The 21,168-nt window shown below is 36.3% G+C and overlaps 1 protein-coding gene and 1 pseudogene across 1 annotated transcript in view; one reads left to right on the forward strand and one right to left on the reverse strand.

Moving 5' to 3' along the window:
• The window catches only part of UBE2W (ubiquitin conjugating enzyme E2 W), a 49,591-nt gene that overhangs the window by 6,831 nt on the left and 21,592 nt on the right, over positions 1-21,168 (reverse strand). Inside the window, exons 4-6 of the mRNA XM_025041116.1 lie at positions 20,298-20,400; positions 10,335-10,490; positions 6,527-6,602 (exon numbers count right to left, since the gene is read on the reverse strand). Coding sequence (XP_024896884.1) covers positions 6,527-6,602; positions 10,335-10,490; positions 20,298-20,400 — 335 coding nt within the window. The remainder of the gene's footprint in view (positions 1-6,526; positions 6,603-10,334; positions 10,491-20,297; positions 20,401-21,168) is intronic.
• Positions 11,493-11,611, forward strand: LOC112472641 (annotated as a pseudogene).

Below are 21,168 nucleotides of genomic sequence, written 5' to 3' on the forward strand. Positions count from 1 at the left end.
CAGTACAGCAGGCTCTTGTAGAATGTGCTACCAACCTCCAAAAGGGTTGGAGACCCACGTAAAGCTGTTCTTCCTGTCTCAGCTCCCATCTTGGGTCGGATGTTAAAGGAAATTTAGGACTAATATGATACCACCTGCTTTGAATATGTACTCTTGAAGAAATAAGCATACTAAGTAAGTTCTGAAGAGTTCGATTATCTCGGCTAGGTGAACCCACAGGAACTTAAACATTACAAATCTGTGATGGCTATCTGCATGTAATCAAGAGTCTATGAGCAAACACTTGTGTATGAAGACAGGACAGGTATGAGCCAAAGCCATGGCCTCCTTTTCCCTAAAACAGAAGGCCATCATTAAGAAGCAAAAAATATATCTGTTAGCAGGAACAGCTTCCTGGCTATACGAAAGGATTCTTGGATACTAGGAACGGCTTACACAAAAAAAGTTTTACAGTAAACTCATCTTGAATCAAGACGAATACAGGTCTATGAAAGGTGCTGTAATAATACAAAGAATTTAATCTCTTGGCTCAATTATTTGTGGCAAGATGATGGCCTGAAAAACAAAATATCTGTTAACTATTTAAATTTTTTTCTGGAACTGCAAAAGCCCCTATTAAAATTATACCCTCAAAGATAATATACAAATTACCAGTTCCAAAGAGGTGACACCTACCATGGCTAACTTCACGGGGCATCTGGGAAATGTGAATGAGAGAGAGCTACATTAGAAGAAGGTCACTTAGCATAAGAACCATCACATTACATGGGAAATCATCTCCCTGGATAGTCCCAGGGACAGAAGACTAGAAGAAAAGGAACACAGTAATAGGTCAGCAGATACGAAGTGGGATGCTACCTCGAGAAAGAAAAAAAACCCATCTTTACAGTTAGTTTTGTCTCTCAACAGTTTAGGGAATTAAAGTTTTCCTTTGATAAACCGATTCAAGAAAGATCTCAGAGTAGATAATGGAACTGTTATCCAGCAGGAAATAAAGGGCAAAGATTGAGTAAAAGTTTGGACTCGTGAATTTAGAAAATGGTTTTGTAACCCTAAAAGGCAGCACAAATAAAAGGTTCACAACTAATGTAGATAAATCTATGTATTTAAAAGGCAAGGAGAAAAGAAGTTTGTCAATACTAGTCTGAGATAATTTTATGTTCCTATCCTCTTACAATCCTTATAATTCTATAGGAAATGTTTCAGCTAAATGGAACCAGAATATAGTCTGCAGTTTTGTAAAAAAGGGATTCCTCCTCCCAAAATTACAAACTCATCAGTTTACTGGATATAACATGTAAACATTATGCCATTCCAATAAGCCGATACTCAACAGCAGTCGTAACCTACATTGCTCAATTCTCCACCACTTTAAGGAAAATGCTTCAGGAACCACTGATCTGTACTCTCATCTGTGGAAAGCAATCATTTCTGAAACTAAGTTGTAAATGTTTAATATTGGTCCCAAAAAACAGATGGATATTATTAATGGATTCTAGTTGGCTATCTCATTGAAATAGTTTTTATAATCTCAAAAAAGTTCATCTTTTTCAAGAACAATTATGTCTGTTTTATGATACAGAACTCTGAGGCTCATTCATTCATTTGTAAATGAACTGGATATGGATCCGTTTTCAAAGGAAGATTCTAGCACTGAACCAAAGGTAAATCCTTCAGCTCTTGTGTATGCTGAGATGAACTGTTTTTTCAAAGACCTATTTTGATTAGGTCTCTTTTTATTTTTTTAATTCTATTCTCTCAACTCAATTGATTTTTCAAAGCATGTGGATCGCATCCTTAGTTGGCAACACAGAATACTTGCATTCCAATGCAGTATGACCTCAGTTAACTTCAAGTAAACCACAATAAGGAGTATATATTCACAAATCAATGACTTGCACGATATACACCTAGGCTATATGGTACAGACCATTGCTCCTGGGCTACAAACCTGTACAGCATGTTACTGTACTGAATACTGTAGGCAAAAATAACATAATGGTATTTGTGTATCCAAACATAGAAGAGGTACAGTAAAAACATGGTATAACAGATTATGAGGCTATAACCTTATGGGAACACTGTCATACATACAGTTCATCAGTGACCGAAATATCATTATATGGCACGAGACTGTTAAGGTATGACGTACACAAAGACAATTAATAGCAGGTAGCAGTGACTTCCCACTTTCCAAGGTATACTAAACTAATAATGTGGAAGATCACAAATTTAATATGAGAAAGGCTTTTTTCCAAAAATCCAACCCTGGTATCTGGCAGCTCAATTTTGGAGTCAGCTGAGTTCTCTTCTAAAAGCAAGAGATGAACTATATTGCAGATCTGTTGTTTCTCTTGAACAGTGCCTCCACCCTGCACCCAGAAGCCCCTTGAAGTACACAGGTATCACTCACCTAAACCCCGAACCTCTCCTGCCTCTCTGATTACACCTGACGAACACCCTGGCCCAAGCGTGTCAGCTGGCACCATAAGGAAGGACTTGATACCTGAGACCTACGATTCTGCCTGGTTCTAGAAACTGAAACATTGAGTGTTTCGGAGAGTTCTTCCAACCCCAAGCAAGTCTCTGTTCAGTTTCTGATCTTTTTGTTTAGCTTTGCAGGTCACACTTCATGATCCTTTCAGAATTAGATGACAAGATGACACTAAGAAATAACAAAAGACCATATTCCTTGGTAACTTGGTGTTATAAAGAGAACATGACCAGTGAAGACCTTCTGGAACTAAAGCAGCTAAGCAGAAAAACATTAACATCTGGAAAACTCTAAAACAAAGCTGATGTGTTCTGCTTTGTATTACTTTTTTGATAAGATTTTCCAAATTCAACTACAACACCAAGGTGGGCTATTTTGCGTATCGCCTATAACCGTTATTCTAAAATGTATAAAGAAGGCAACATATGCTACATAGCTGAAATGCTTTAGCTTTTTAAAGGTGGAGGAAAAGTTCGAGGAAGATTCTCTGCATGAACCCATCCGTATTTATGATGGATCATCTGCTCTATCGTCTCAAAGTATAAACTATTATTATTCTGTCTTAATTTCATATGAGGCTCACTCATAGAGCAAAATGGATGACTTAAGGGAAAATGTGGGAAGGAAATGATTTAACCAGGCAGGGTTCAAACAGGAGCAGAAAACACTGAGGTAAGAATGGTTTTTAAGTCAATGAACTGAGGATGTTTTCAACAGAATTACCAGTAAAAACAAATAAAAAACTTGTACCTGGAACAAGAATACTGTCCAAGGATTAAAATTGTACTAGGATAGTCATGATTTAGTTGAATCAGAATCCAGTGCATTTTATATAAAAAAAAAAAAAAAAAAAAAAATTTGTATGGAGGGGGATACTTTTAATCTGTTTATTGGGAAAATTCCTACACAAACCTTGGACCACTTTATATTAAGATGTTTTGTTTGAAAAGCCTCTTTTTGGCAAACTTGGAGATGAACCATCCTCAAACTATTAAAAGACCTTTCCAGTTCAGTTACGAAAGTATGATTTCTCAGTAACGTAACTATTAACTAGCAAAAATGACTTCTATGAAATGTATTTTATTTTAAAGAATTTTTATATTTCTAGTATCACTATGTGACTTTTCTTTCTTATTCAAAAGCAGGTCATAAGAAATTCTGGAAGTATTCTTAGATAAAGGACTTCTCATTAAGTCCCTTCAACTATATAAGGTAGCACAGAGGACTTGAAAGATGATTACCTTTTTGAAATATCCCCAGCAGGGAACAAGAAAGGGAAAAATAGGAACATACTGTCAAACACTAGGGTGGGGTACAGGGGTAGAGAGGGTTATACTTTCAAAATAGATGTATTTTTAAAATTTATCAGACAATTTCTTCTCAAATTTTAAAATTTGGTTTAAAAGCACTATAGAGAAGACAATGGAAGTTTTCTATTATTAGTGAGGTTGAGTGTGAAACAGAATGCCCACTATCTTAGGATCTTAGACACTTTTAAAAAGTGTTTGACTTAGTTGTGTTTGTCGATATTCTTGATCGACTAATCTTAATTTTTGGTGAATTTGAGAACTTACTATATAAGGTCTGTGACACTTATTGAATTATTTTTTTAAAGGCTCTTTGTAAAAACAGCAAGAGGATGTAAAAGAAAGAGAAGCCAGCAATGTAAACTGAAGTAAAGGGCCGTTTAACTAGAGTACGGTCTTGTTAACATTTAAGTGGAGTCTCAGTGCTCAGAAAGGACTCCTTCCGTCTGATTATCAGCACATCCTATTTGAAAAGCTGTCCTTTTATATCTAAGAATCCGTGAAACAGAAGTTCTCACATGACCAGCTATATAGCATTACCTGGGAATATCCGAAAAACTAAAACAAAGCCAGCATTCTAGACACAGTACTAAAGTTTCCTAAAGGAAAGTGTGCTCAGCAAGGCTCTGGTGGGAGTTCCCGAGACAGGAGGGTGTGTGTGGAAGGCTCTGCTGCAGGCACATGGCACATGCAGAGCCAACACCACAGCACAGAGGACAGGACTGGAGTGCGCATTACAGTAACGCTCCCCTGAGCACTTCCTGAATAAAATGTTTCTCGTTATTAAGCATGATTTTCTTAGGAGGAATTCTTGGAAGTTTAGTAACTGAGACAAAAGGTCAATCTTGAACTTTAAGCTTACTAAATATTGCTGAACTGCTTCCTTAAAAAACTACACCAAGTATGAAAACACTTTTTTTCCTACCTTTTACTCTCCTCTAGCAATGCATTCATTTTATAAAACTGCCATTTCACTGTTTCAAAACATCACATTTGTAAATATTTGTGTGTTGTTTTCCAGCCCGTGCTCTTAATTGTATTTATTCCTAAGCAACTTTTATAAATGGTTTTTATTTTTAATAAGCTATGTTTCTCACAATTTTATTTTTTAAATTTTATAGTGACTGTGATTTGAGGGTTTCTGGTGCTTTTATAAAAGGTTTAAATTTTATAACTAAATGTTTAATTTGCGATTTCCGTTTAATTTTAGAAATTTTTCCTTCCTCCAGAGTTAATACCCAACTTTTTAACACTTTTTCTATTGTTCGATTTTTTAAAACTACTTAATTCAATCTACAGGAAATATTTTACATATGAAATAAAAATGTAAATGTCTCTTTCCCAAAATGATTACCGATTTTCTAAGAGGATCAGGTAGGTACTAATTTCTCCTTTCCCCCTGGTTTGTGTGTGACACCTTATTTACCACATATTCAAATCTTATATACAAAGCGGCCTAGAGAAGAGGAATTCTATTTTAATGTCTTTTCTAACATTAATGTTTTGGTGCCTGGTAGACTAATTCTTCTTCATTTTCTTTAGTTCAAATTAATCTTCTCACCTGTTATTTTTTCCCAAAATCTTTCAAGCAGCCACCCCATCATTCCACTGGATTTTTACTGAGTTACATTAAAACTACAATTTGTAAAGAATATACATTTCTTAATAATACTAATTTCTCATCAAGTATCTACTTTTCACAGCTCATAAGTTTTGTTATCTCTTCTCCTAGGTCATCTATATTTCTCACTAATATTATCCCAAATATCCATATTTCTGTGGCTCCAGGAATTCTTCTTTCTCTGTGTTTACGAATTTGTAACTGCTGGTACAGCGCTACTTATTGACTCTACACACCTTTTATCTCGACACTTACAGAACTCCTAGAATTAATTTAAAAAATTTTAACTGGCTCAAATTAACTGAGGTAACAGGTTTCAAACTGGACAGAAAGGTAAGGGGATAAAAGGCCATATTCCTATTAGTTAGTTTTGTCGGTTCTAATTTCTTACTAGGTTAACATTAAAAAAAGCGCAAAACAAAGAAAATGCTCTTATGTATACAAAATCACAGGGGGTGGTTTTTGTTCTCTTGCTTTAAATGTACACCGAGGAATATAAGCTTTTTGTTTTTAATTTCAAACATCTCCTGGCAAAGCAGTAAGGTCAGTTTAGAAAGATAGCAGCTTTCATTTATAAAAGCTACTATCACCCTCCCAACAAGAATAGAAACTTAAAATTATTGAGAGTGCTATATTCATAAAGCTACAATCAGAAGAACCTCAAATTGTTTGAGGAACAACTATTAGGATAGGAAAAGCTTTCTTTAATGGGTCACCTCTAACCATGCGATCTACTCCTCCCCTACCGGACAGGATGAGAACTAAATAAGTACGCAAAGGCATCAAAGCTTCTATTTAAATAACAGGTTTCCCAGTAACTCATTCTAATCTGACTTAAAGATTATTAAGGACTTCTTCATTGTAATGAAATGGTAGAATTGCAGAATGTTAAAGCAATTTTAGATTTTATTTGTATGTTTTCTGTGCCCCATTAAAAAGCCATTCTAACTTATCTGTTAAAATACCTTAAAATATTTAAAAATTTTCTCCATGTTACAAAAATACAACATCAATTACATAGGCCCTTCTTTTTCTCAAGCAGATATGTAATCTTTCAAACCAAAATGCTAAAAACTGTTATTATTCTAAAATAAAACTGCTTACCATGATACCACCATTTTGTTTTCTTTGGATTCTTGTTACATGTTCGAACATAAAAAGAATTATCTGGTGGTCGTCTCTGAAACCAAAAAGAGTTTAAATAGATAAGAAGTTGTAAAACAGAAAAACATAAGGGAGAAATAGTTTTAATAAAAGCTTTAGCAAAACTATTACAGGATGCACAAAAATCAATATAAATGCTAATGGCATAACTTAATATAGTCAAGGAAATATAGACTCTTGACACTAAAATTGTTTTGTAAACATAAAGGGGCATGCCTGTGTGGTTTGGGCAGATTCTAGTAAGATTACTAGAGTGTGCCTAGCAACCAAAAGTGCGAGCATTAGGTTGTAAAGAATTTTGGTTTCATTTATCTTATCTCCCCGGAAATAATTTAGTTATTACTGTTGAAAGCTAATTTAAAACAGAAAAGTCAACCTAATTAAGTTTGTCTGAGAAATTACAGCAACTTATAAACCTCCACAAAGAATTAGGTTTTCTGTAAGATAGTATCATCAAGGACAGACCAAAGGATTCAGTTTCCAAACAACATATAAGAGGAAAAAAGGGGGAAAGATATATTGGCACTTTTGCCATACACGTGCCCTAACCAGCACCACATTAAAAACATGTGGCCGGTCTGTGAGGGAAATGCATCGCCAGCACTGATGCCAACAACATCAGAGAGAGATAACAGAGAATTTTCCTGAAAACTGGTGGATATTAATCAGATACATGAAATGGGTGATACTACAAAGATCTGGAAACATGTCAAAACTGTATTAAAGCTCCTGAGGGCAGGTTTGTAGATAATATGATAGGTCAAACCAAAATGTAAAGGTGAACAGGACACATAGATAGCAGGAAGGAAAACAGACACTCCGCTTGGTCCTTCTAAAGCTCACATACATAACCATGATCTCAGGGGAGCTTCACAATGCCCCCATAGGTTAATGTTAATAACTAAAAAAAAGGAAAGAGTAAAGCATTCGACGTTAAACAAATATCCTGATTATGCTGTTAATACAGTGAGAAAATTTCTGAGAAATTAATATTATGAAATTAGATGCCTGACTACATCACAGAACAGATGATCTGCTGTTGTCTGTCTCACAAAGTCATAACTGGTGTTCATGCGAAATAAACTGCTACTACTATACCAAATAACTTCATAAACTCGTTTTATCTGTATATTTATTAGAAACCAATTTTCAAAAACAATTATTTAAGAAAGAAAAAACCTTAGAGAACTCCTATAATTAATTTTTCAAAGTTTTCAATTGACTCAAACTATGTGCTTAAGTCAAGAATATAACCAAACTGGTAAGTGACCAAGGAGACATGATCATTAGAAAAATAATTATACAAAAAGATGGACTATCAAATATGCTTTAGAAATGGAATACAAGCTAAGCAGGGTAGGGCCTGGTTAGTACTTGGATGGGAGACCACCTAGGAAGACCAGGTGCTGCGGGCATAAAAAATAAAAAAAAATAAGGGATTGTAAACTGACAAGGTCCTTGCAATCTGTGAGGTCAACCAAGGGTTGCCTTGCCTAGAAAAGAAAAAAAAAAAAAAGGAACACAAACTGGAAACTGGAAAGTTTGGATTATCTATATTATAAGGGCACTGAGAATAAAGGGGACATTATTGAAAGGCCTCTGGCATCAATATTAGAAATTATCTCTATTAAAATCTACTGATGTGATAAATTTAAATACCTTCAGTTTAGGGAACTATTCTCGACCGTGAAAAAGAACACTGGAACAAAAGAATTGTGACTAAATCAAAGACCCCAAATGCCTACAGTAAAAATTAAAATTTGTATTCAAAGAGAGTTGACTATTAAAGTGAAACTCAGACAACCATGTCCACCACAGAATAAAATTCACCTGTTTTAACATGAGTTTTCAGTGAGAATCTGAAACTTTTTAAAGCTAATCTGTATGTAGCCAGATTCCCCTCAATGCCAAAGCAAGTTTCCTCCTTATTTCTATAACCCATTACTTAACACAGTAAAAATAAATGTTTGCAGAATTTTATCATATATTATAGAACTAATGCTGCCAGAATTGTGACTTCCAGATTATCACCTTTGTTAAATATGTCATAATTTATATTAATACTGTAGTTTATCAATTCAAATGGAATGATTGGTCTTACACTAAGTATGTTAAGAAACATTAGTAGCAGACAACTAGAATGTGAAGGGAATGGCGAGGGTTAGAAAAGGATGAAGAATGTAAAGAACACAGTCATTTTCTAGTTTTTAATAGCAAATCATTACATTTAAATGTAAACAAAGTTAATCAACAGGCATAGTCAAGAACCATGTGCAGACATCACTGGTGGTCATAACTTTTCTTATTAAATCCTGCATTACTGCCTCACCTTTCTCTAGACATTAAACATTAGCAGAGACACAGAAGCCCTTGTAACTGCAAACCGCACAGCTCCACGCTTAGAAATTTGAGACTTGTATGTGTGCTGGGAGTGGCAGTGGCAGAGGAGAAAACATGGAAGCAATAAGACTTGATTCCAAGGCCCTTGGGGTTAATAAAAGCTCAAGCGTAGCTTAAAATGCAACTCAGAAAAGCCAACGGCAAAGAGGAAACTGAAGTTAAAAAGTGATATTAATGTTAATGACATGGACCCTATTTCATCTCTTCTAAGGTGTACATTTTTTCCTGCACATTTTAATACTCATGAATGGGGATACGTGTCTTTTAACTAACAGTGAGTCAGTTTATCTGTCAAAGTTAATTTTCTTTCTTATAAAGATAGTATATAAAATTGCATATTAAGGCCTCTTAATGAAACAATTAAAAAATACAACTTAACCCATTATTTCTCATGCTTATTTGAACAAGAAAAATTTTAAAAACCTAACACCAAGAAACATGTTAGGGAACTAATATTCCAATAAATGTACTTTACAAGCTGGCTTACAGTTTGTAAATACAATAAAAATGATAGTTCAATTTGGAGAACACAGAAAAAGGCCTGCTAGAATAAATAACCCCACAGCCCTCTAATCTCTAGAAGTTTGTTTCTCCTTTCACAGAGTACCAGAGGAAACGCTCATGGAGAGAGGCTTTTAAAGTGTAGAAACACGGGCACGGGGTGCTGCAGGCACCCCCAAGCGGGCATGACGAGAGGGCCAGACATGCAGAGGACTTGGGTACTCTAAAAGGGGACCCTAAATTTAACTCATGTGTTTTTCTTTCTGGTTATTCTCTCCTCTCCATCGGACACAGAATCTGTGGACTGGTGAAGGAGAGGAAAAGTCCTAAACCCTGCTGGCACCCAGCCTTCCCGCTGCGGCCTCATCTTGTCACTGTGACGGGAGGCTCCGGTTCCCGGAAGAGCCCTGGCGGAGCCGCGAGGGTCCGGCCGGCACAGGGGAGCCGGGGTCGCAGAGGGGAGCCGGGGGCAGCAGAGTGGAGCCGGGCAGCAGAGGGGAGATGGGGCCGGCTGCCTATGACGCCGGCTCCGGGGCTTTCCGCTGGGGAATCTAGAAAGAATTTCTTGTACACCTTTGCCCTTTTGTGTTTACAAAAAAAAAAATTCAGATTACTTAAGAACATCTGCAGAAATTTCCTGTTTAAGAAATAGAAAACAATGTCTAACTTCTATACGGAATCAAAGATTATCAAAATAATTTCCCAATCTATTACTAAACATGACATTCCCTATAAAACTTTATCATAAAAAGCATTATGTCCTTCCTACAAATCAAATGAGTATTAAAATAGTTTCTACCTAACTAGAAGGAGAGAGATTACCTGGAAGAATTCTGAGAAGTCCTACCTTTTCCTTGCAGCTGGAAAGCATGCTAATAATGCTAAGACAGACTGACTGGACTGAGAGCGCTGGGGACCAGTCTTCTGTTAGAATGGACAGACAGATATGACCATTGCTATACACATGAGGATGAACGGGGATATTCTCACCAGTAAACATGACCTGAGAAAGAATAAAATTCCATTAACACTCAAATATTCTGTATTACCAAGGACACAAAATATTCTCTACATAACTTAATATTTTTAAAACCAAATCAAAAACAAATAAAATCAGTGCCAAGAACAAGATTAACAACTGCTTGTTGTTTATTGTCATAACTCAGTAAGTGCTGGCTTTACTGTACTGTAACAAATGCCCGCATCACAGCGGGGAAAACCCAGATTATCTATTTTATATTTCAGCTATTTTTCACAAATCCCCTATAAAACTTTCCAAATTACCATGTATTTTTAGACTAGTGAAAGACAACTCCATTTATAACAATAGTTTTTCAAATTCTATTCATTGCTCTCTGCATACAGAAATCGGTATACTAAAATTCCAAACATTCAATGTTGAGACAGTGTGAGTAACGGAGTGGCGACACCCCTTCTACCTGTTAACAATGCTATCATCTCAGGTGCTATAAGCAAAAGGAAATAACTGCTACGTTACCCGCCTCCTCTAAACTCACACCTCCCTTATGATAGGCACGAATTACTATTTTTTAATCAGCAAATAACTACGTGCCTAGACAAAAAACAAAGATTGAATGAGTCTCCCAATTACTTGCTGTTTTTGTTTTATCTTTTACTCAACTCTTCTAACAGTTTTTCTTTTCTCCTTCTTGTCTCACCACTATTATTTCCTTCCTTTGCCCTAATAATTTAACAAGTATCCCAATAGGAGTGTTTCTTAAACATAGCTACTTAAGCATCTGAATAGGAAAGAGAGTAAATTCATATACCCTGAGGAATCTGTAAGCATAGCCAAAAATAGGTCAAAGAAATTAGAAGTCTTATACTTAAGAATATTTTCATATGTCACTTCATAATATTTATTTTGATATAAAAAGTAATCCACCAATCTTTATGTGATTTTACATTGCAGTGAGATGTACCACTTTTATTGTTTAGTATTAATTCCTAATTCCTGACTTGTCCTTTAAAAAAATTACTTGAAGTCTATAGCCATACCACCCTGAACAAGCCCGTTCCCGTCTGATCTCGGAAGCTAAGCAGGGTCGGGCCTGGTTAGTACCTGGATGGGAGACTACTTAGGAAGACCAAATACTATAGGTGTAAAAAATAAAAAGTGAGGGATTGTAAGCTGACAATCTGTGAGGTCAACCAAGAGTTGCCTCATCTAAAAAAAAAAAAAAATCACTTGAAGATCTTGCTAAAAATACAAATTTAAGAACCCCACTTCCATAGATTCTGACTCAGTAGATAGGTATGTTGGGATTTTTATAAAGCCCAACCAGTAGTTCCCAAACCAGACTTAATAGTAGCTTTCTCAGCCCTGCAAACTGCCCTCACATTTGAACATAGCAGAATCTTAGTAAAGAGAAACCCTATTGTAAGTTATGACAGAAACTGACAGAATACATTTATTGCTCCAGGCACACCTCTTTCCCCCCTTTATAGAAGAGAAAGGAGAGACAGTGAAATAAATGTGGCCACAGTAAGGTGTGCCATCTGGGATATGTTATAGGAAATTACCATCAGCTAGGTTTTTGCTTTTAAAAATCTAGCTACACATCTAATTTTATTTCAATTTTACAAATATTTACATTTTAACAAAGCACTCTTTCATAGAAGCAGGAGTCCTCTAATATTCCAAATACAATAACATATGGGACTCATTTCTTTGGCTGAAGCATATTTTTTTGTTCTTTAAATGGTGGACATCTACTCTCCATTCCCGCTAAAGAGAGCTAAAATAAAGCTGAAAAATAAAGTCTCAAAACAAGAGATATCAAGTTGCTTTCCCTGTCCGATTGCAGAAGATCGGGAAGACTTTCGCACAGCTGTGTTAGAAGCATACCATTTATCTCAATTTTATCGATCAGTGCTTTTGCCTTTTTCATCACTTTTTGCTAAAAAAAAAAAAAAAAGCACCGCTCTGCAAAAAGAAATGACTTGCTTCGATGGTCTTGCGGTTCCATCCTTTGAGTTTATCTACAATTACTTTAATTAAATTTTATTTTTTATAAATAGGAACTATAGTTTATTATACGATATGCATTTCTATTCCCACAATGTGTTACAGACTTCCAGAGAGGCAGTTTATACATCACATAACATGCATCTGCCTTAGGGTATTCATTTTGCCACAAAATGCCACTGGACCAGTAAGATATATTCATTAAGAATGCAAGCAATGCCCAAATGGCTTATTCTCTGACCACAATTATTTTTTAAAGGATATTTCTTTTCCAGTAACATCTCTTTTTTAAGACGTCAAGCAGACTAGTGTCTGAACGCACCAAAAAAAAAAAGATGCCAAGTTATCTTCTTTGGCAAAAAAGAATCAATGTATCAGCAACCATCAAGGAAAATAGAGAGACAGCTAAATACAAAAATGACCACACCATGCTTTAACTAGGAAATTCACAGAGCAGAAAGAAAGCAGTATTATTGGAGAGAAATGATATAAACTAAATCACTTGGCCTGGGAGCCAAGAAGTATGCTTGAACCAACAGGAAATCAGGAGAGAAGAGAAAGAAAAGGGAAGAGTAGCAGTAAAAGACACCGACAGCAGAAGCAGCAGACATTCTACTAGCAGAGAAAAGAGCCAGAAATCAAGACAGAAACGGCTTTGAAGCCTGAGGAGACTGAAATAAAAATAAATCAAATCTCAGTAACCCTTTAAAAAAAAAAAAAAAAAGCGGGAGTCTTTTTAATATGCTGCATGCAGGGCAAATGCAGCCAGCCTGAAACTTTTTGCAACCATAAAAACAAGTGAATGAATTAGTTGCACATAACATATTTAAGTAACCCCTAGGGCCTAACCCACTAGATACAGAATTTTAGAAGTTTGTCTAAACATGGAAAGGCTGAGTTTACATGCCAGAGATGAATTCCTGAAATAAAAGAAAAAACTTTTTTCAACAGTTTATTCATATAAAAGGCTGGTAAGCAGTTTCCACAGACTTTTAATGGAAACTGTGCTACTCTGGTTCTCTGCATGTGATGGGGAGAGTAACCAAGGCTGAATTTCTTTAAGATCACTCTCTTAACCATTTCGTTTACTTAATACACAGCACAAGCCAAAGGAGGACATGGACAGTTCAATTATTTTAATGCAGCAAAGTAGGATCTGAAAACCTGAGGTGATTAAGCTATTTTTAGAGTTCAAAAACTTTTTATTTGGAGTCTCAAGTAACTGATAAGCTATCTAAAACATCTGACAACTGAATACAATGACTCTGAAACCAAAGGGAATAAATAAGAATGTTGCTAATTTATTAATTCTTAAAATAACTTATTCAGATTCAAACTAGTCATATAGATCCAATAGTCAGCAATGAAGACTGCACACATTCTCTATGCTATAAACTGAGTAAAATGAAATTACAAATTTTTAAGAATAAGCTGTTCGATGGAAAAAAAAAAATCACAATTTTAGAAAAGGATCTTAGACCTAATGCATGTGAACCACAGCCAAAGTCGAGTCTGCATCAGAAGCGGTCCTCACATGTCTCTAAATTCTCAAATATCCAACAGTGTGGCTCATTTTCAAGAGCAGGATCTATGCTTAGGATCGGTATGATTTTGTACGTATGCATATCCCACATCCAACCTAAAATTTTAAGCAAGCCAACCTCTTGGTAACTTTTGGGTACCAGACTGTAGACTATCTTTCATAAAAATTACTAAAATTTAAACTGAAAGCTACCAATAGTGACAAAATAAGGGATGCAGATTTGAATTCTAATTCAAATTGGAATTTCTAACGTGAAATTCATGGTACATACACAAGATTTCCAAACATCAAGCTCAACATCACAGTACTAAGATCTTATCACAAGGAAAGCATACTACTGTGTTCAGATTAGTGCACTCTAGAATTACAAAGTCAGACACCTGATGTGGTGTCAGGCTAGGTCAAAACACAGTATACACACAATGAGCAGTACAAAACACACTATAATTATAAAAGCATAGATAATATGGATACCAAGATTTCTCCAGGGACAATATAAATGTTTTTTTCTGATTAAAATTGTATGTTGATGACAATACTTAATGTGCAACTATATAACTGAACATATAAGCAGAAAATTTATTGTAATTTAGCAGAAAGTCTAAATTAGGTAGCTATGAACAATGTACATGATATACAGTCTAGTGTAAATCATAAATTTTTGACAAAAGTGACTGGGGTTAGAATTTTAACATAGTTTTCAATTCAATTCTTTCCTTTCAGTCATCTAACATGTATCATCAGTGTCAATACTAACAGTTTTCCTGATCTTCCATAATTACCACTACCATGCAGCTATAGGTATACTACAAAGACAAAATTCCTGGATACGATGAAACAACCTGGGTTCCCTTAGAGGGTGCTTCTCTCTCCTCCACGCCCTGTGTTCCTCTAGCCTACCTCCTGCACCTCCCCTCTGCTTTACCTCTGAGGCTCCAATGAATGGGGTTGGTCACTGTTCACTTTCTCCTTGTCAGGTGTCCTAGATGCTAAACAATTTAAGGCAATAAAAATTGTTATTTAAGACTTTAGAAAGTTTAACCACCATCCCATAAAAGAGCAGGGAGAATCATACCACAAATAAAGGATGAGAACACGATGAAAATAGGTTCTGGATCTCTGCAATGAGGGAATTTTAAGCAACAGAACGAAATGGTCCATGTTAAGGGGGCATGCACAGGAGGGGGAACAGGATGGGAGAATGATTACTCTTTGCCCTAGTGTTTCTAGAGCTTTATAACCAAGGCAAGTTTATTTTCAGCATCGCTCTCAGCATAATATGGTTTCAGGACAAAACAGTGTCCTCTTCTCCCTAAAAAAAATATCTCCCCTCCTAACTAAATTTTCAACAAAAACTAGAATTGAAAAGCTTAAAAATAAGTATAACTAGGATGTTTACAAAATAATATAGATGTGTTTTAGATTTGTTTCACTGAAATAGGATGTTCTCACAGAGGAAGGGGGTGTAAGAGAGTGGTCATTCGCAGGAAGAACTGCTAATGTGAAGGAAGTGGCAGGAAGAAAGAGAAGCAAAGCGGTTCAAGGTAAAGTTTGAAGACTTAGTTTTGATGGAGACTGACCACACCTCCCAGTTCCTTTGGGATACATTTTCAGCTCCCTCACATTGCAAGACCTTCTTTGACAAGCCCCAAAATATCCTTCCCCTTTCATCTTCTGTAGCCCCCTATGTACCTACACATAAAACTAGAACAGCATATGTTCACAAATCTCAGAAGAGGCCATGTCCTCTCGTGCCTTGTCCCACTTTTGACATAAATTCCTCTTACCCCTTAAATCCCAGTGCAAACAGGTTTTTCTTTGCTCCCTCATTCTATTCTAAATCAGTTGATGCTTTCTCTTTTGCTTCTAAGGCACACAATTCATACTTCCAGTTGCAGAGGCCAAAGATTGTGCAGTCTTCCTTGACTCCTTTCCTTCATTCGTATTTCACATTTACCCATCAGCAAATCCTGCTAGCTCAATGTTTAAAATAGTTCCAAAATATGGCCACCTTCCACGACCTTCACTGCCACCCTTATGGTGCAAATCACTATCATCTCTCACCTAGATTACTGCAATAGCTTATCTGGTCTCCCTGCACCCTATGCCCCCAACAGTCAGCTGCCACACAGCAGCCAGATTTTATCTTAATTTTCAGTAGGACTATGTCAAAATCCTCAAAAGTTTCCCATCTCATTCACAGTAAAAGTCAAAATTCTTACAATGGGCTATAAACGTCCCATACAATCTGTGATGAATTCTCCAGCCCAAATTATCTCTACCCTATGACCTACAACTCCCCTCTTGCTTATCTACAACTCCAGGGACCACCACAGAGCAATAGACTCCAGGCCTTTGCTCTGTCTTCACTGATCTTTCCCTCATCTTCCTCCTGGCTCACTCACTCACCGCTTTTAAGAGCTCCGCTCCAACGTCACCTGCTCAGTGAAATCTTTACTAATCACTCTTTACAACCCTCATTCCACTTTTTCACTTTTTCCCACCATCTTCCATACTGTTATGTATTTAACTTACGGCTTATTGTCTGTCTCTTTGTACAAGAATGTAAACTACACACATATAAAGTTTTTTGCTGTTCTGTTCACCACTGAATCTCTAATAGTAAAGTGTCTGTCTTATGCTCTGTGCTCAATACTCACAAAATGAATAATGAATATCTACCTATCCAAATACTAAACAGATTATAAGCTGCTCAAAGGCAGGATGAATGTTTTTTAATTTCTGTAGTCTTTCCTATCTCTAAAGTACACAGGAGAGTATTTGGCACACAATTCATCCTCAGTATGTGTTAAATTAGCCAACTATTTACCTGTATCCTAGGAGAGGAAAATAGAATGTATATTTTATTTTCTGTATGGCTGATGGTAAGCACACATTATTAGAAAACATTGATGAAAAGATGCTTCACCTTTGCTTCCATATTAACAAAAAGTTTTTTGTGGTTGTTATTGTTCCCTTTAAAGCAAATGACTGGGTCAAACACTGTTTTTTAGATAAGTAGCCTTTTTCACTATAAAGTGAGACAGTGTGAGAAGTTAATTATAACAATTAGGAGAAAAACACAGCAAACTATAAAGTTTATGTATGGTCTTACAGAGCTCACTCACAGATAAAAAGGTAATAATTTCACAATGAGATTGGTTTACTCAAGAGATATTTTCCCAAATTCTACTCTTGTAAGTAGTGGTAAATTCAGTAGTGCTTAGGAAAATGAAAGGCGTTATAACTGTCTAACAAGTGCCAGTGCTGCCAGGTCTCAACAAATAAAATCTGTGATGACTGGAGACTGTTATTGCCCTAGAGAGGTTCCGTTTCCTGGAGCAAGAGACCTCTGGGAAGTTCGTTAATGAAAAAATCTTGAAATCTATATGCACGTCAAGCATCTATTGTTAGACCCATTATCATTATTTGATAACCATACAGATGACGTGATTAATAAAATTTTAAAAATAATTTTGTATTACTGGACTCAGAGTAGCTATACCATTTTCTTAATCATGGATGTTAGAATATGTAACTTCTATGGCATGGGAGAGACTACAAAATTAACGTGAAAAAAGGAATCCTCGCATTCCAAAAGACTGGGAACAAGTGCCCTAGAACAGCAGTCTCCAATCTTTTTAGCACCAGGGACCGGTGCTCCTATGAGAATCTAATGCCTGATGATCTGAGATGGAGCAGAGGTGGTGATGCCAGCGCTGGAGAGTGGCTGCAAATACAGATGGAGCTTCATTCACTTGCCTGCCACTTACCTCCTGCTGTGTGACAGCTCCTAATAGGCCACGGATCGGTACCAGTCCGCGACCCAGTAAATGGCACCCCTGCTCTACAGCTTTCAAAGGTATCATTCTACATATAATTATTCACTTCTAGAGATTACATTACTGCATGGATAAATAAGCATTTTTCTCATGCTGGTATTCCTAATTGGCAATATGATATAGAAGTAACTTGAGTTTGAGTCTTGACTGTTCTACTAGCTAGCTTTTAAACCATGAACAATAATTCCACAAGCTTCGATTCCTTCACTTATAAAATAGGGGTGAACCCATCTCCCCTAACCACTTCATTAAGAGCTGTGACAAGATAAAAGCAGAATGGATGTTACATCATAAAGTATGATATAAATATTACTATATAGAAGAATGCATGGAGGTAATGTGTGGCTGAAATGATTAAGTTTAGACTTGACCATAAAAGGACCTTACTGCTAAGCTAAAGAGTTTTTAGACCTGACCTCGAATAAAAAACCATTAGAGATTTTACTGAGGAGGGTGGGGATGGTGGCTGTGTGTATATGTGTGAAGATCAATGAGATAATTGCGCCGTCAAAGAAATCTAGTGGCTCTGTGAAAGGACGGCTAACAGTGGAAAGAACTAGTGGCTATTTATGATAGTCCACACGCAAGATAAAAGCTTGGACTATAGCACTGACAGTAAGATAAGAGTGGATCGACTTCAGCACTGCAAAAGGCTCTACATTTAAGAGAAAAGGAAGAATTTTAATACAAGCAGATAGGTGGACAATCACCCCCCCAAAAAAAAAATCCCCCTAATTTTGTTATTGGAAAAGACTGAGTTTAGATGTGTTAAATTTGAGATGTCCGGGGGTATTCAAGTAGAGATGTCCAAGAAGGTATGCAATTAAACATCAGAAAGAATAGGTTGTATAAAGAGCTATAGATCTAGGAGTCAGCTGCTTGAGATGGCTGAAGACGTTAGAGAAAAGAGTGAGAAGAGCAAGGGAGTGCTGAATAAAGAACCCGGAGAACATCAAAACCAGAGGAGTGGACAGAAGTATAACCAGAGAAGGAGAATAAAAAGAATATGAGATAAGACGGAAGAGGGAATTTATCACAAATGCTCCAACTTGCAGAAATATTAAAGATGAAATTCAAAGGATGCTTAAGTTTGATGTTTTAGAATTAAATACTAAGGATCAGAGGATACTTCTGACTTAGTTCCATGTTTACAGAAATATTCATTTCCTCTGAGGAAAAATTTGTGAACTCCCAGAATAAGCCTCCACTATACCCCTAGGCAAAAGCTTCCTAATTGGTCAGCCCTATTCTTCCTTCACATACCTGAGACCCCACCGCCTTCAAGCACTAACAGTCAGAAATGATGCTGATAAGCCAAAGGGCAACAATAGAACGTGAAGATCATTTTCTGGAGAGAAAGAAGTCATTTGCTTTTGTTTTGGATTACAGCCAACAGATGCTTTTTATTAGAGGCCTCGAGGTCCTTATAACACATACCCCTTTGCTTTACTCTTGTGAAAATGATAAAAATTTGCCCTCCAAATCTTAATTTTCTGCTCAAATGAAAACTTAAGAACTCAAGGAGTCATTTTCCATTTAACCCTAGGCCTTAAAACAATTCTCTCTTTATCTATAGCACAATAAATGACTTCCAACTATACTCCTACATGGCCAAGAGATTAAGCTATGTTTGAGATATTCTATTTCAAATGGCAATGAGATATGATTTTTCGTAAAAACAGCCTATTTTAGGACCTACCAAGTCGAATTTCAGGTATTTGGGAAATTTCATCATCCAGAACACCTCATTACCTAGCAATACTAGAGACAGCTGGCATTAGCCTTATCATTTTGCCACCACTAGTAATTCATTTACCCATCTGACCAAGCCAGAAATCTGGAAGTCATCTTAGTCTCCCTTTCTCTAACCTCCAACGATTAATCATTCTCCAGTTAAACAGTTCTTAAAAATGGTCCTCTACCAGCACTATTCCTTGTCCAAGTATGAAGCCATTAACTAAACTGACAGTGCCTCAAATTATATTGGTCAGATTTGGGGCTGATGTCTAGATATTTAACATCTTGTAATAAATTCTGCCCTTGCATGTCAATGCAAAATCAATGAAGTGACCTTTGAACACCAAACTCAACTCCTCGCAACGTTGCCCCATCACCTTACCTGGGAACACGTGCCTAGGACTTCCAAAATGCTAGATTCTCCTACAACCCACGGGCCTGGGTTAGATTTCCATCCCTTTATTTACTACCATCTATGAACAAGAAAGTCTTAAGTTCTTGGAAGTACAAAAGCAAGAAAGTCCTAATCTCAATAATGTAAATGTTGATGAGATCTTGATTATACTACAGGAAGATAAAGGAACAAATCTATTTGCATAATTATAATAAATTTACAAATTTTTACAGTCAAAAATCACTAATTTAGCATTCTGCTATGATCTAAAAATACAACAAAAGTTTTAAAAGTAAGGCGGTTACCTGAGGAGAGTCAAAAGGATATCGACTACTAAACTTAAATAGAAGTTGAAATTTTTCCCCTTCATATAAGGTACCTGGTGCACCTTCCATGTCTACAATCCACCTAGAACAGAAAAAAACAAATTTAAAACTTGAGATAAAAGGGACTGGGGTGAGAAGGAGAAAATGGAACACCAAGTACTTCCTCTACACCAGGCACTGGCACAGGGATCATTCATATGTAACAGCACACTTTATCCTCCCAGCAACTATAAAAGTCGGTATATTAACATTCCTGGCCCTACTCCCTTCTCTGCCGCTCAAGGATAAAATAACTAGATCAAGGTCAGACGGCCAGTAAAGGACAGAGCCAAATTTTAACCTGGGTCTGGGAAAAAAAAAAACCCCAAAACAAAAACCCAACTCAGGTGTGCTAATACCAAAGCTTATACTTTTCCTACTCAATTTATGCTATCTTATTTTTTCAAGACTATTTTTACAATAACTAAAAAGATTTTATAGACATCAAACTAATCAACTGCCATTCTGATATCAATTATTTTAGAACTGGGGAAGTAGGTATCAGTAATGACTACAGAGAATTGCAGCAGTCACTCTGCCTTTCTCATCAGTATTCTAGAGAAGACTAAAAAGGGAAAAGGAAGTAAGCTGACATCAGTCCACTTCTCTGATGGGTATTCAAGGCTCTATGTGGCCTTTCCTTTGTCTCTCAGTATGTTTCAATTGTTTAATAAAAACCAGAATAGATTTCTATGGCATCTATGCAAGCTGACTTTGTTTCCAAATATAACAATCATGAAAATAAATTTGCTTCTAAGTATATTTTGTACACTACTTCTTGTTCTCTTCTTTAAAAAAAAGGCGAGGGGAG

Source organism: Pteropus alecto, unplaced genomic scaffold, assembly GCF_000325575.1.
Source record: "Pteropus alecto unplaced genomic scaffold, ASM32557v1 scaffold87, whole genome shotgun sequence".
In the NCBI taxonomy this organism is placed as follows: domain Eukaryota; kingdom Metazoa; phylum Chordata; class Mammalia; order Chiroptera; family Pteropodidae; genus Pteropus; species Pteropus alecto.